Source organism: Tigriopus californicus, chromosome 1 (assembly GCF_007210705.1).
Source record: "Tigriopus californicus strain San Diego chromosome 1, Tcal_SD_v2.1, whole genome shotgun sequence".
Taxonomy (NCBI): domain Eukaryota; kingdom Metazoa; phylum Arthropoda; class Copepoda; order Harpacticoida; family Harpacticidae; genus Tigriopus; species Tigriopus californicus.
In genome coordinates, this window is record NC_081440.1 from 14,541,364 (window position 1) to 14,558,145 (window position 16,782).

Below are 16,782 nucleotides of genomic sequence, written 5' to 3' on the forward strand. Positions count from 1 at the left end.
TCCTAGAGCGTAATCTCCTGTTTCTACGTTTGGATGTCCGCACCTAGGCGAAGCAGAGGGCGTTTCCTCCTCTCAATGAAAAGGCCTATTTTTGTTCAGTTATCAAACTTGAGATGGAGCTTTATTTTGGCTCAATCCTAATGTCCTAAGATTACGTGTTTGATCTGTCATTTTGTATTTTGCAAACCCTTGCCAGACCAATTTACCTTGAATGCATTTTTATTCTGCTTGCCAAATTGGGTAAATCCCGGGTCTTCGTATAAATGCATTTTCCAATGCCCATATGCAGTAATCATTGGGAGGGGCAATTTCCCCTAGCAGCTTAAAGAAGTCTCGGATTCAAGCGTCGCTTCGGAGGAAGGCTCTCATTTCCTTTTCTTCATTATCTACATTGGTACTTAAACTGTCCCCATGTGGTTGGTTTTGTGGGCCAATCATTTGTGGTTTGGATCTTAGCACAAACTGGCGAAAGAATTTCCCTCTCTTTGTGCATCCATGTATGTGTTTCCCGTTGAAGGCGTCAAACTTGGGCCTTGGCATTATTGGGAAAATCCTTTTCGAACTGACTTGGTTCGGCTTTTCGAGGCTTCTCTGTACAATGGAAACATCAGGCTGACTTACATCCGTAGAAAGTTGTGTTCTGGAAGGCTCTTCATCCATCAAGGGAGATTTAACTTGGAGCGAGGACCAAAAAAAGGGGGGGAAGTACATGAGAAAGAATGAAACACAATGGATTTTTGATCCACTCCCTGTTCCCAACTTTAATTATCTCTATTCTAATGGGAAAGGACTACCGAGGACTGCTTTACCAAGATAGAGAGTGAATGCCTTTTGTGAGCCAACCATTATCTTTTATGATGGAAGCATTCAGGCAACACAAAGCAGATCCAAATTCAAGTGCGAAAGATTCCCAACTAGAACCTTCGAGGCTTCATGGTGGGCCCACAGTATTTCGAGGACCCATTATTCATTGCGACTTAGCTTGGGATACAGCCCACTTTTAGCTTCGCGGTCCTAAACCGATTGGAGAAATGATGCATGACTTCACTTGTGCCAAAACTGGCCTCGCTTCTAAAATGTTGCTTTGGCTTTTGGATTCCAATAGTGTAGAAATTCGCAAATTCTAAGTTTCCATCGGAACATTCTACCTGGTTGATCGAATTGAAATGGGCTGACACGAATGTCATTGGGATGAGAAGGCATTCAAGAACTGACATTCATTCCCAAATTCATACTTATCAAATAATGTTAATGAGACTTGCGTGTTAAACAGATATCGGCCCAAAACCTTCCCTTCCCGAGAGGATAAAATTAAGCAGGGCATTAGAAACGAAATTACAAGTAACGGAATTACAGTAACTGCATTACATTTTAAAATTGTGTAATTGTAACGACCCAAAATCTATAGGAATTACTCGTTACTCGTTCCTTTTTCAGCTTCCAGAATGGTCTTTAATTTTTCCTTTATCCCGTGACAACTGAAGAACCTGAAAGCTCCACAGAAATTGCCCTTTTTACTAATTCCATCTAGCATATTTTGATCAAAGAAAGTCAGGGTGCGTAATTGTGTTTGCTCTTAGCTGCTCTGAAGGTGTTATTGGTTTTGACTCTTGTTACATTTGTTACTTTAGTGTGTACATCTTCTCAATCAAATTCCGTTGGACTCAAGCACGAAAAATGTCTCCTTGGCTTGAATATGATGCTTCAAATTTCCAAAGCCTCGCTTCACTTCTCTTATGGGATGGACTTCTTACAGAGAAGCTTTACAGACTTCACAATGTCTAATACTGTTTTCCATCATGAATTTTGCGACATTGTTTGAAACCTTTAACAATCATTATCCCATCCAGGGTCCCAATCTTGACTCCTCAAATTATTATGATGCAATACATTTTGAACAATTATGCCAAGATTAAATGCCATGGCTCATGATTGAAAAATGTTGTCAAGAAATCTTCAAATGTTACGAATTAGGCTTGTTTGAGCCAAAAAAACTCCATCTCTTTTGAGAATAATGGTCTGGATGGGGTAAACCATAAAATATTGGTCATCTAAAATTTTAGTAAAAGTAATTGAAATGAGTAAGGCTATTACATTTTGTTTTCGAGTAATGGTTGTGTAACGAATTTCTATTTTTGACCAATGTAACTGTAACTGTAATTCGTTCCTTTTATTGAGGAACAACTAATGCCCTGAAATTAAGTCATTCTGGTTCTGAAGCAACCATGATATTTCACCCACTATACAATTGTTTTCCCCTCGCTCTGCCAAAATAGCAATACGAAAGCTGATGGATTGTTTTGCTTGATCGTGTGCCAGTTTATGGAGAGATGTTTATCCCATAAAATGAAGAATGGATGAGAGGATAAATAAGTAAAGGGGCAGAGTAAGCAGAAATGAAAACTATTGACGACTAAGGTTACAACAATATTTCAAACTAATTGATGAACATTTTAAACATATTTAGCCTTTTACACATCAATATGATTGTTCAATGTTCACGTGAATTGATTGACCCGTTATTTCATTCGCAATTACAACTTTGACGGGATGTAATGGGGTTAACAATATTTTGCGCAACTGTCTGTGCTCATCAATGGTCAAAGCAGCCCAGAAGACCCTCTTAACTGATATGTTACGGGATCACACACTTTAAAAAGGCACCTGAAAATGTAAACCTTCAACAAAGATTAGTGGCATAAGGTTTGGTTTATTGACAAGACCAAAAATTGGTGTACTTTTGAAAGCAGGATCCACTGGATCCCACCATTACCTCAATGGATTTTGGGGCACTTTTATTTTTTCTGATAGTCGTCAATGATGTCTAAGAAAGTGATTGATCTAGTGATGCTGAAGATCATTGCAAGGTCTAAAATGTATCACCAGTTTTTACATTCAAGCCTCATAGCTCGATTAAATCATGTAGTGACGCCCCAAAAGAGGCGCGATTCCTGTCGCCTTCTAGGCATAACTGACAGAAAACTAGCTTCGTCATTGAACCTTAACAATGATGAACCCACGATGGTGAGAAGGGTCTTGCTAACCGAGAGCATTAACCAGCTACTGCCCTCCCAAGGGCTCTGACGTATGACTGTTTCCATTTGCCTGTCACGCTCTTTGGAGTTGAGCAATGGCAAGAGTTCTGATTCGCAGCAGCCTTGTAGGAGGAGAGCGACCAAGGCTCATTGCTCATAAAACTCTTTAAGGGCCTTCAAGATCCACTGCCTTGTCAGACTGTGAGTGAAAGGAGATAAATAAATGTGTACAAGAAGCCCAGATCGGATCTCGGAACCTACGCTGAACATTGTATTTCAAAGAACCGAGAATTGATCAAACATACATACGGTGTAGTAAGGATATCCAATTTTAGCGACCACTCCTGAACGCATCACAAAATGACTGCGATGGTGAAAGCATGCATTACGAAGGTAGGTATGGAATCAACGCTCTCAACAAACTGGATTGTAGACTTTTGATATGGGCTAATCCGTCTTGTACATCGACATCTGGTCCTTGAGATCATCCATGGACATGCCTTCGTTTTCTTTCAGTAAGGAAAGGATCTTCTCCATTTGTTCGTTTTCAATTCTGCATATTAACATTTCGTGCCTTTTTAGTTCTGCTTGAAGTGCAATAGTGTTTGATGTATTTTCATAATGAATGATTTACCTCTTTTCTTGTAGTCTCTCCTCGGGAGAGAGTTTCTCTTCAATAGACTTGTTCATGGCTTTTTGACGAGCAATTTTTAGCCTACTGATCATATTCTGTTGAGCCAGACTCAAGTCCTCTGAATTCTCAACTTCATCCAGATAGTTGGAATAATCTGAATGATGCGTAAATAATGAATCAGCAAATCTGAAGACACTTTAAAATTTCAGTGTTCTCACCTGTTATGTTGGAAGTCTTTTTGAATTGTTCTTGGATTACCGCTTGGCTCCTTTTACCGAATATGTAAGTTGTGAACAACATGATGATGCAAAAGATCACACTCATCCAGACCAAATCCGGAGTCTGATCCAGAAGCAAGAATGAATATCGACCAAGCACAGGCTCAATGTCCAAGCCCAGGTTGGTCAGAAGCATCCTGAGAATAGCCATTGTCTTGGAACCTTTTCCCAATGAGCTCGATACAAGAATGAACTTCACATGAGATGAACAAATGAGAAAGAAGAAAAACTGATAGAAATTGCGTGACGATTAAGCTGGATCTTGGCGGGCCTGTTTCACATCATGCATGAAAACTGAGACTGTCTCAAAATGGTGTATAGAGGGTCAATCACAGACGTAACCCCTCGAGTAATTCGAGAGGCCCAATCTTTACACAAGTTAGGATATCCCTGAGAAAAGCGGTGGGGGGACGGAAGATAAATGATGCTGAGGGTACGTAGTTCCACTCTTAACTCATCAAGTTACATTTGTTTTGAGGTCACTTCGATATACACACGTTAGTTTCATAACGTAGACACACAACCTCGAAATATCTATTTAAATGTCCTAAAACAATAAACATGGAACATTGATGGCATTTCCTTGACATCTGAAGAGGATATCTACCAGTTGGTGAGACGTTACTTTGTATTATTCATGCCTTGAACTATTTAGATTTGGTCCAAGAACGGATTCCATATGTTGCTCAAATTTTAGAAGCGTGACTAAAAGAGAACTATATCAAAAAAGAGATTTACCTCTTTAACACGTCAAAGAATCATAACTCTATTCAATTGGACTAACAGGATCAGTTGGGGGTTGCTGAACTCATTTGGTAAAAACAAAATGTGCTTTCCAACCGTCCAAAGTAAATCCTGTGTTTTTTGTCATCAAATTTCAAACGAGCGCTGAATTCTCCAAAATATCGATCAGCTGATATCTCCCCCCAAAAAGAAAGAAATACATGTGAAATAAGTATTGAACCCAATCATTGCTCAAACCAGTCCGATCATGGATTCATTTCTTGACGATCATAGTCCCGCCGAGTTGTTCATTCCCCTCCTAGTCTTATTTTTGTTCACCCTCTTCACATACCTGTCTTATTCCGGATTGTTCACCTCCATTAAAGTGGACACCCAAGAGCCGCCTTATGGTCCCATGTTATTTGCCTATAAATCCACCACTGGCCCATATAAAGACGCTGGCGGCCTTTTCACGGAGACCGTATGTCTCATGCCAGATAAAACGACCATGGGGATTTACTACGATGATCCGGATGGAGTCCCAGCAGAGGAATGCAGGTTCGATACCCGTTTGTCTTACTTATCTCTTTTCATTGAAGAGGGAGCAATTGAAGTAATTCGTTCATATTGTTCGCTTTAGATACGCAGTGGGATGTATTTTGTCTCAAGAACCCGCTGCTGCATCCACGGAAGATATGGAGCGCATGATTGCGCAAGGATTCCACTTGGTTCATTTGCCCAAGCCTAATTACTGTGTTTGGACCTCTTTTCCATTTAGGACCACACTTTCCATTTTTATTGGTATTTTTAGAGTGTATCCAAAGCTCAAGGATTACATCACAAGCCGCGGGTTGTGCGCATATCCGGCGGTTGAGGTCTACGATGGGGATCAGATCAATGTGAGGGTTATCAAGTGGTGTCTAAGGCCGAAGTACAACGCCCATTTTTGTGTTTAGTTCATGATGCCTTTGTCGAGACAAGAGGAGTTCTTTGTGCCGGAATTTTCCGAGGAAGAGGTCTCCATTGCCACGACAGAGGCCAGTTCAGCTACTCAAGCAGGACTCAGCCGATCCAGTCGAGTCAAGACAGCCTCAAACTCGTCGAGGAAAGTAATGACCTCTTTGATGGAAGATGAAGTGACAGTGGCGGAAACCGAAGTTGACGAGGACGGATTTTTGAAGCCTATCAGTATCAAAAAAGTTGACAAAACTGCTTTACCAGAGTAAGTTACTAAATTACATGGAAATGACTTAATCAAAGTGACATGGCAGAATATCATGGATCCGTTTTCATTTTAGAGACCCCATTGAAGAAGACCTGGAAGAGCCAAGTAGTTCTTCCAAAGTTGACGAAGATTCGAGCGAATTCGAAGATCTGACCAATGAAACCTTAGAACCTCTAGTATCAAGTCCGGTTCAAGTAAACTGATTTCATTATTGCTTTTGTGAACTAATGCTTTTATCTAAAGATCTAGATCGGTGGATCTCAATTAAAAATGCTCGCAATAACTGACATGCGTTCTTGTAGTTTTCAAAAAAGGCACCCCCCCCCAAAAAAAAATCCAGATTAGTACTACAAACCGAAGAAGACTGACCCGCGATAAAACGTGAAAATTTCTATACAGATCGCGGACTAGTAAAAGATGCATTGAAAATCACTTTGAACGAAAGACATGGTACATGTTTTAATGAATAGTGGGTCCTTTGGGGCTCTTTAAATAAAAGTATGTGAAAAACTGTCAAGCCAGTGCTAAGTTCATTGATTTCAAATAATTTATTTCGAGGCCAACTACATGAGCTGGATTTTCAAGACGTCCAGGACGAATGCTATTATCGCTGTAACACTTACAGTAACTAAATGCGTGATCATTTTTTGCACTTACAATCGAGGTGATATCAAACAGTATAGAAAATTAAAGAGGGATCTGCTGAGAACATTCTATAATCAAACTCAGTGATTATAAAAACTTATTAATATGAAAGGTATAAACACTGCATCAAAAATGGTCAAATATTTCAATTACGTTCGATCAAAAAGTCTGATTTGAAGCTCAAATTGAAGCTCAAATGTGGCATGTTTACCGAATTGTGTTTTGCTGACGGTCAACTTTCAGCAAGCTATGTTTTGTGAACTCAGAAAACTCGTGCTTGAAGTTTAAACCCTCTCCTTATCCAGTGTCTTGCGAAAGTAATGCAGTGCTTCCAATTAACCTGTTGAAATGTTTGATGAAAAAAAATAGTTTGTTTTCTTCATTCATGCTGAGCAGAAACTCGGAAGGTTTTCACTTTTGCACATCAACTGTGCGTATATTTTTAGGTACAATCAATCAAGTTGACCAATTAAAAGTTACCAAAAACTCAACTTAACTATGCGTTGTTTAACCAGACTTGAAATCCTCAAGAGGTCAAGATGTTGAAGTCGTTTTCAGATTTTTTTGATCAGTATGTAACTTAATAAATTAAGGGCCTAGGCGTTGATTCTCATGAATGTTACATAGACATCGTGTACTGTAGACTTGTGTTTAAAGTTGCTTCATTTCTTTTTGGTTTCCTTTTTTCGTTGGACAATACTTTACTCGCCTACTGTAAGTTTACCTCTAAAGTATCTCAACCAATCAACTAGGTTGCTCAACATCATCTTTAGCTCATTATGTCTAAGCTCAGAGCTTTACACATGGGTCTCTGTTCAGCTTATTCACACATCCGAACCCTCGAACTTCTGCGATTTCTGTTAGACGTGAAATTCATCTTTTTATCCAATGTCTAGTGATGATGTTTTAAATGAAAAAGTTATTATGGGATACAAACGAGAAGACCCCACTGAAGGGCCAACAATGTTCCAAATGAGGTCGAATGAGCTTCAGGTTCAATGGTGTGTGGCCCGATAAAGCCCAATAATTTTTGCCCACTGGATCAATTGGCATTAAAAAATGAGGCGGTCCCAATGTTTACCATTGTTACACATTTTGAACCTCTTGCAACGCAATTGATAACTATGTCGGCTACAATTCATACATGCATGCAACAAAATTTCGTTCACTCAAATTATACCAAGTTAGGCCGAGAGATGTCAGGAACTGAAATGCGAAAGAACTTTCTTGATTTCGGTTCCAGCATGCCTGTTTTCTGTCCATGATCGCGAATATGTTTAGACGCTTTTAGTTGCATAATTTTAAAACTAGTTTCACATTGAGTGAGCACGGGGTTGATGATATCTTATGTGGCTGCTGTGGTCGAAACAAAATAACATAATATAATTCAGAGAAACCTAATACGTACCCTATTGCCAACATATCAAATTTGTCTAATAAAAAGTTCCCTTGGTTTGGTTGAAGTACCGGCTCTCTCTGAAGCACGGGGCATGGACGACGGTACACTGGTCATATTTGACGCCGCCAAATGTACCCGAATAGTATAACGGAAAATTTAGAAGCCATTGACCAGAAATTGAAAAAAAAAAGATATTAGTCACGCTTTCCAAGCCACGCAGTTTCACTCGCCATAGATATTCAAAATTATAAGGAGCAACATGACAAGTTGTCAACCCAATTTTTTTCTACGATTCAAATTTTCGGCAATCCAAGTTTAGTTTGAGCTAAACGGATAAGAAAACATGGACGAATAAAGAAATTTGACTAGCGCTAATAAAAATTACGAGTGAAATGAATTCGTGTCAAGTTCCAAAATAGGTTTGATGCTAGTGGTAGCTAGAGACCCTAGTGGTAACCAGAAACATCCAAGCACTCCTTGCAAGTGAATCAGATGTGTTTTAACCACTACTGAGCGAAAAAGAGCCAAGTATTTTACGATCCTTGAATTACAATATAAATCTTTTTCAATCATGAACAATTTGATACTTGAAAATTGGAGCATAATGGCTGGAAATGATCAGAAGTATCCTCTTTGAAGGGATGGAGGGCCACGTTTCTAAGCGGTTTATGGTTAAGTCTAATCTTGAATCCATTCATTGCATTGCCATTATTTCCGAAAGCGGCTTGCGCTACTTTTCAACGGGTGCGGTTGGGAAGAGCTTACCCGGCCAACTTGACACATCTGCTTCTGTTTTCCTTAACATAGCTGATATTTTCGTGGCGTGGCCCGCTGTGCCCCATTCTTCAATAAGTTGGAATTGAGAATCGCAGTCCATTCGGAATGTCATTGGATCAATAAATTTTTATTTAAAAAAATTGTCAGCCATTTTAGAGTACGTTGCAAATAAGTCTAGGAAAGTGTTTATGACGAATATACATAGCTTGATAGTAATGTAGTAATGATGAACCAACATGTCTAGTAGGAAAGGTAACTTGATGAACTATGACTTACAATTTACAAGTAAACTGGCAAACTTTTTTTTGAAATTTGTTATTAAGGCTGTAAGGCACTTGTTTGCCAGTGCAATTTTATTTCATGACCATATTTGACCAATGCTAAATCCAAAGTACAATTTAAACTGATAAAATGCAATATACAATGTACTATACAGTACAATACGAGAAAAAGCAAGCACATTCTGGTTCTTTTTATGTTCACACCTTGCCTCAAAAAACCATGGCTGATGAATCTGACCGTTTTATGTGTCAATCATAATTGAGGATTCAAGGACAATGTACGTAATACTTTTTTACAATGAGCAGTGACGTCAGGGTTATTTAGTATAATAGGCATAATATTTGTATAAAAGATGTGCTAGTTATATGTCACGCCTAAAAGTTTTGGGAACCGGCAAGCATTTTTTCGAGGTTGAAATGAACTCCCATGTAGCTTTGACAGGACGCCGTCGTGGCCATCAAAATTGCCTAAGATTATGACTTTTGAAACTCAATCAGGTAGATAGATGCATTGCTGGCGACTCTCAATTTGGCCACCAATTGACTACTTCTGTAATTCAATGGCCTCAAGAACAGTTTGTCGCTTTAGCTTCAGCAAAGAACCTTGCTCTCGAGGCTTTGAAGCTACTGTATCTTGGGCCATATGATCAAAGGCCAACCAGAGACCATTGATAACTGGCACGGGCCCTGTCATTCTCGCAGGCTCTAAAATTTTACCGCGTGCATGGAGGTCGCATTTTAACTGGAGGTCTTTCCAATTGTCGTCGGATACCCCGGTAGAATTTGATCTCAATAAGAAACGAGGCTCAAACGATGATTTAGGCCTTACCTTGGAAAGGAGGGAATCTTAGATTGAGGAAAGATTCACTCTTTCACTTTAAAAAAAACTGGGCGTTGGGGTGAGTTTCATTTGAAGAGGAACACGTTGACTTGATTTAATCCCAGCACCCCCGGTTTATTCCAAGCTAGTCAGAACAATGAAGTCCACTTCTTTTCTTCCTCAGGCCCCTTCATTGTTTAATTTGCTTCCCTCTAATATTCGTAGGAAATATGTAGGCCTTGTTGATTCGGTTACATCTTTCAAGTCAGACTTGGACACATTTTCAAGCAGATTTCCAGATCAACCCTACACTTAAGGACTAGCCAGGCTTGCAAAGTCAAATTCGTTGGTAGGCCAAATATCCTAAAAAGATTAAAAAAGTTACGAAACAGACGAAATGCATTGCTTCATTTCAAAAGTATTGGAGATAACATTTCTTGTAGCGGTTACAAAATCCCATGAAAACCAAATAAAATGGATCGTGGTTAGAACACAGTTTGGTGATAATTTTGAAGGTGTTCACAGACTTTGGTGCTTCCTTCCAATAATGCTCCAGCAATTCCAACTTCTTTAAATATTGATAAAATATTGTCTCAAGCTTGAGTCACGATTGTCTCTGAGATAGAGTGGAACTCTTGGTAGCCTCTAATTTTTGGGTGAAACTGTATGTTTGCAGAGTTACATCTATTAATTTTGTATTAGTCCTATCAACTGTGATTCAACTCCTGTATCTGTTCTTGCTCGTGACAATATATGACACAATCATCTTGCATTTGAATTCACACAACATACGCTATTTGTCACTCGTATACTATTACTTGCTATCAAATATAAAATTAAAATTGGCAAGTCCAAAGATGCCAGTGAGTCTCTGCTACAATCACATTTTCGTTTCAGACTGTGACGAAACCTATTGTCGTAGTTCTACCCAATTTTAGTTGACATAGAAATGGGGGATCATTTCACCTTTGCCGGAAATGTTTTTGTTTTAAATTGCATTACATGAATTTGAACACCCCAAAAGTACTGAGAAATCGACGAAAGGCATTTTTCAACGATATGAGGAGAAAAAAGACTGACCTGCCACTCCGTAGGCCTTAATTTCAATGATATTTGAAAGGCAATTTGAGGATAAAAAGACTGACCTGCCACTCCGTAGGCCTTAATTTCAATGATATTTGAAAGGCAATTTGAGGATTCAAAGCCGGTCGCCTATTTCAAGCACCGTAATAATAAAATGATGAAGCTGGCTTCGATTTTTCACTGAATTTAGCTGAATTGTGGAACAAAAGTACCATTTCATAACTTATCAAATATAAAAGATCAGTTGAGCAATTCGTTGATAATTGAAGTGTCATCAAAGGACAGGAACCATGAAATTGCTAAAAATAGCTGAAGAAGGATATTTCAATCGATCCACCCATGTCAGTGCCCTGGTGTTCATATGTGCAAGTCCGAGTGAGGCACTCGTTTGTTTTACTTCTATTTTATTCCTTTGACAACCACTCATTATGGACCCTAGGGAATATTTGATCCCGGTTTAATAACAATAAAAATAATAATAATAATCAGTATATGGGGAAATTGGCAGGACTTCGGTCTAAGAAGTTTTAGAGAAAAGGTTCGAGTTCTGATTTGACGAGTCTGGCAAAAAGTTGAAAAATCAAACTAGTTTTAATTAACACGCTGACACATTAACTAAATCACTAAGTTGTTTGCCACCAATCAGCTGGCACCCCATTTTCAAAACTTGTGTGAATTTGATATAGCGCATGTAGGTTTGGTTAGGTTTTGTTAGATTAGGTTAAGTTCAATTAGGTTAGGTGAATGAAGCTTCGAAAAAGTTGGACCACCAAGTTATTAACTTGTGGAGAATAATGTCTTCAGAAGTTGAAAGTCTATCTCCTGGACTAGTCAGAAATCTGAATTGAAACGGCTAGACATGAAATAATGAACCAACAGCCGACAGAGAATGGACAGCCCGCTCGCTATATGTGGATGCCAGTTGCCATATTTAATTCGAATCAACAATTTTCTTTCTCCCTTGAATGAGACCGATATTATCCGATATTTAGTCGAACAAAAATATGTATAAAAATCAAACGAGTCGAAGGATATTTGTTCAGAAAATTCCCTCCGTTACAATCTAGAGAATAAAGGAGCATCTCACCACCTGCTGGTAGCGAGCTTGTTTGCAATCATATGGCTTAACATTTTAAGCCATATGATTTTTTCAATGTAGGTATCATAGTCATAGCAGAACGCCAGAGAAATCATGTGGGAAGTGGAATTTACCCGCACTGTTTCCATCGGAATATTTTCAACTTCCTGTTCGCTTAGGCCCATTCCAGGAATGGCTAAATCAATGACATCCAATTTTGAAGAATGGATACCACGTGTTCTGTCTAAAAAAAATAAAAGAATAGCTAACCAGCCCAGTGCAACAGAAAACGGATTGGTCCGTTTAAATGCCATTTCTAGTGGTACCAGCTTGTGTTTAATCCTTTGACATGGTTGGTTCGCGACCAATTAGCACAGGAAATGCCCGCGTCTGGCACGCGCCTTTTTCGGCCCTCGCCATCTGTATCAAGTGAAAGTCCCCAAGGACCTTAGCCAAGTCGAACTAAGACGGAAGTGGACCGAACGAATTCCTTCATGAATGAGACAAGGAGCCGAGAGAAGCTTTTGGGATGTACCTAGTTTATTCAGTGGAGCGCATGTAATCAAATGGAAATCAACTCTAAGTGATTGAACTTGGGACAGCTCCCAAGTTTTTGATTCCAAGGAAAGTGCGATGATTGATAGGAAGTGAGGAACAGATCAAAGGGAAGGCAGAAGGGAATCGCAAGACTGATTGGCGAGTTCATTACAAGAATATAATACTGATAAACGAAGTGAATTGTTCTTGATCATATAAGGAGATGGATGACGATGAGGAGGTGGATTTGATTGACGTATATGTATCGAGCTCACATACTTTTCAAACCAGACATGTTCTGGAGTATGTGTATGTTCGCTTCAGTTGAGACATCCGTTGGGTGGAGTGGGTGGAGTTGAATACGATCCGCTACCTTGGGACGTATTGGATCCTGGAGAAATCCCCGGCTCTTGTTTGACCTGTTGACATTGACCCATATGAAGATCATTGGGCGGAGTAGGAAGGGCGCCATGAGGAACCCCGTAATTTACATACGATGTGAGTTGTTGTGGCTGTTGCTGTTGTGGCTGATGTTGATGATGCTGATGGTGGTGCTGATGAGCTTGTTGTTGTTGCTGCTGTTGGAAACCATGATTCTGATCCCCAACTTGATGATAGCCACCACCCAAATAAGAGTAATAGTTGTTGTACGAAGGATGCTCATAGTGTTCATAACTAGTCGGAGGATTGTACTGAGGAATGCCTTGAGCAACAGTTGACCAAGAAACGGACACATCGTGAGGATTGTCGGGTCCAATGAAATTGGCTACTTGAGATGCCCCAAGATCCCCACCGCCAAGTGGCGGAGACTCGCCATGGTTCGAAGGCGAAATCTTCGGTCCAGACACGTGGTTCGGGCCTAAATCATGAGGGAGAATATGGCTTTGATGGTTCTGATGGTTGTGATGCACGGGCGGAGAGATTTGAGGAACCCGGGATTCGGGCGAATCTTTGTCTGAGCCATCATTTGAGACCTCCTGAGCACCCACAGAATTCGGTGACGACCGAACCAATTGAACGGGTAGTTCTTGAGGGCCAACGGCCAAATATTCCGCATTTCCTTGGTAATTATTCCACGTCTCCACGCCCATCATGAGGTTATTGTAGAGGTGGTTAGCTTGGGCGTTCGAGTGCCACGGAGATGCGAGCGCATTCTCGCCAGAATTCCCCGTCTCGTTCTTCACTGTATGTGCCGAATGAACCTGTTGGGATTGTGGCCGATGGTTTTGGTGGGATTGACGACGGTTGGGAATATGATAAGGCGAATGACGGACGGGATTCCCGTTAAATTGAGCTTCGGCAGCGGCATTGGCCAGGATTTGTTGGATTCTCGATGGCACTTGAAGCTGCGGACTGTGGTTCATGGACGAACTCGTTCCATGATGGATATGGTTGCTTTCCCCTCGATCCTTGTTATCCAGAAAAGCTTTGGCAAACGGATTGTGCTGGATCTTCAGCTGAGTGACTTCCTCATTCTGATAGGCGGTCACTGCGATGAATTGTGTCTCGGGAAACGGAAACGACTTGACCCTGTTGTTGGGTCCAGCCCAATCCATAGGCAATGTGGGTCCGGTCCCGCTTTGAACTCTGACAATGTGGACAATGGGCTCATACTTATGAAGGCTGTTTAACATGATTTGACCCGCCCCCGACACCTTGTTGGTCAATTTGACCTTGGCGAAATTGATGGGATCCTTGGACCAATGACTTCCATAATTAGGCGAGTCAGGGTGGGCGTAAACAGCGTTGGGTGGAGGCGGTTCTCCTTTGCCACCTAAGGAAATGAAACCTCAAAAGTTAATGTTACCGTACTCAAAATTCTTGTCCTAATAAAAAGCCGCCCTTCTCGCTCCGTAGAAATTAAATGCGCATCTCACCTGTGAGCCATTCGCCATTGATGTACTTGAAACGATTATTCTCTATCTGTCTGAATTCCAAGAGGACGTTATAGAATGCGTGTGGGTCCAGGCCCGACACTTGCACCTTAATCACCGGAAACATCCGTCGACCACCTTTGGTCACGATCATCTCGTTGGTCAAGATCTTGAACTTGACCCAGAGTTCTCGTTCCAAGAGATGGACCATCACTCTGTCTCCGATTCCATCCGAGTTTGAAGAGCTGTGCGAGGACACCATAAGGTTGCTATTCACGGGCATGGTATTGTGACTCACGGCAGCACACATGGCTCTGCCCAATCACAGGAATGTCACTAATGAAATTGTCATGAACTTCTATTAGATTCTAAGATCGCTGAATAACCGCACTTTCCTTGTCGGGAAGCAACTGTAGACTGAAGATCGGTGTTCTTGATGAATGTTTGTTTGAGAGCAAACCTGATTTGCTCAAGACCACCCCCGAGAAGAAATCGCCTCGCGTTGTCTGCTCGAAATCAAATTCCTTCGAGCTCATCTCGCCCCGCTAGTTTCTTCAAACCGCGTTTGGCGCGGCCACTTACCGTTGAAAAAGGAAATTCGAGCGGCGAACGCCGACCAATCAGAATCCTCTGGGCAAGATAAAGGGCTCAAAGCAATCATCCGAAACGAAATGGAGAGAGTCGAATCTTCTTATTCTCAGGGATTTCTTATCTCAAATTTCGATATTCCCTTATCGGAATGAAAATAACACACTCATTCGAATTATCCTTTTTTCGCATACGCAACAGCCATCCACGCGATTTAAACGTTCCAACGGGTTTTCTGCCCATTTCGAACACTTTCTTAGTTCAAAGCAATAAATCAAGAGATATACTCGCGAGTGAAAAGCCGTAATGGTGTACTTGTGTTTTCACCTGACACTTGGTTTGATGTCTTTTGAGGGTTTGGGCGGGTACAGTAGGAGGGGGGNGGGGGGGGGGGGTGATTCGAAGAAACAAACACCATTTCATGCCATTTATGACAGTCCCTCTTGGTCTTGCATTGTAAACATCAAATTAAACAAGACGAAGACGATTCTCTAAATCTCCTTGTTGTTTTCTGGGTCCACCCCAAACGACGAACGATCCCTACCTATTGTGTGAGTGTATCTTAATTGCAAAATGAGCACTCACTTTGTTGTCTATTTCTCTAATTCACCTGCTCAATCTCCAGCCTGGATGGACAATAGAGTCGTAAAACCTGTCGAGGTTCCACTCACTCTGTGGACAAACTGTCCATTATCAACTCCCAATTCCTCTGGTTCTCTCACCCTCGAAACCTCTCCTAAGGTGCTGCTTTTGACACACTGCGAGACGCCACCAAAAAAATGGGATATGATAGAGGGTGTCTTGAATCTTGATGAAGTAATGAGTGTGTTCAGTTTTTTAAGTGTTGTACAAAAACCTTTAAACCTCATCGTAGGAGCTGTCGTTATACCCAAAGACAAATGACAAACAGCAATATCTTTTGAGGACAATATACCACACACCCTAATCCAAACATTGACTCAGGAAGTCGACACCCACTTTAATTGTTCCCTCTTAAAAGAAGAATGACATAAATCCACGGACTTCAAAAGCTTACCTAATGAACTTGCATTCAATTTTCGAGGTGTTGAGCCAATTTTAACCAAAAATAGTCTTTCAGACTTACTTTTGCCGTTTTATCTTCATATACTGCATATCTTGGGAGTCACTGATCCGCCATCTGCGAAATACGTGATCGAAGACTACCAAGATCTCTCATCCTGATTCTGTTCCATAATTGCTTTTTGGTTTGGCCGTCCTGAAAGTTGGGCAAGGAATAATGTCCGAAAAGATGAGTTTTTAAACAAAAGCCGTGAGAACATTTCCCAACGATCCAAACATCTTTAAGAGCAGCATCGAGTGAGCGAAACGAGTGCGTGGTGCGTGTCCATCTTGGACAGTGGTCTGGATTCCAAGCACCGAAAGTGTATACATACATACTGTATATGGAGAAAACATACCCCCCCCCCCATTTCAACATAAACCATCGTCCATTAGGGCTCAATTTGAAGCGGAACTCAAGCTCTTGTGTGATTCGGAAAGATGCTTGAAGATTTCGATATCTTTTTTCCCCCCTTCAATCCAGCATTTCGGAGTGAGTATGTGGGGAAAAGTGAATGGAGAAGGCCTTGTTTCGGGACGATTTTATGGGCATTGGCCAGTAAGACAGAAAGAGAAAGAGAGAATGGAGGTGATGAATAAAATCTCGCTTTTTTCCTTCGTGGGTTTGAGGAATTTACTTGCCCACTTTGATCATCAAAGCCTCTCTTTCTTCAGTGTACAGTACTTCTGAAGTGGGGGCCATAAAAAGTCCATGAGTAACAAAG

The 16,782-nt window shown here is 40.8% G+C and overlaps 3 protein-coding genes across 4 annotated transcripts; 1 reads left to right on the plus strand and 2 right to left on the minus strand.

Annotated features, from left to right (window-relative positions):
- Positions 1-3,283: 3,283 nt before the first annotated feature.
- LOC131883201 (uncharacterized) lies at positions 3,284-4,422 on the minus strand. The gene is made up of 3 exons (XM_059230596.1): positions 3,888-4,422; positions 3,670-3,823; positions 3,284-3,588 (listed from the first exon to the last, which is right to left on the minus strand). The coding sequence occupies exons 1-3, from the start codon at positions 4,096-4,098 to the stop codon at positions 3,483-3,485; spliced, it is 471 nt and encodes a 156-aa protein (XP_059086579.1). The 5' UTR covers positions 4,099-4,422; the 3' UTR covers positions 3,284-3,482.
- Positions 4,423-4,839: 417 nt separating this feature from the next.
- LOC131883186 (testis-expressed protein 264 homolog) lies at positions 4,840-6,178 on the plus strand. Of its 2 annotated transcripts, none has more exons than XM_059230576.1 (4): positions 4,840-5,228; positions 5,311-5,569; positions 5,627-5,892; positions 5,969-6,178. In XM_059230576.1, the coding sequence occupies exons 1-4, from the start codon at positions 4,939-4,941 to the stop codon at positions 6,096-6,098; spliced, it is 945 nt and encodes a 314-aa protein (XP_059086559.1). In that variant the 5' UTR covers positions 4,840-4,938; the 3' UTR covers positions 6,099-6,178. The 2 variants fall into 2 exon arrangements, with proteins under 2 accessions (XP_059086559.1, XP_059086567.1); XM_059230584.1 differs by having other exon boundaries at positions 5,085-5,239.
- A 6,317-nt stretch (positions 6,179-12,495) lies between these two features.
- On the minus strand, positions 12,496-14,833 carry LOC131881354 (T-box transcription factor T-A-like). The gene is made up of 2 exons (XM_059228200.1): positions 14,393-14,833; positions 12,496-14,289 (listed from the first exon to the last, which is right to left on the minus strand). Exons 1-2 carry the CDS (start codon positions 14,697-14,699, stop codon positions 12,836-12,838), a joined length of 1,761 nt encoding a protein of 586 aa, XP_059084183.1. The 5' UTR covers positions 14,700-14,833; the 3' UTR covers positions 12,496-12,835.
- Between the last annotated feature and the right edge of the window lie 1,949 nt (positions 14,834-16,782).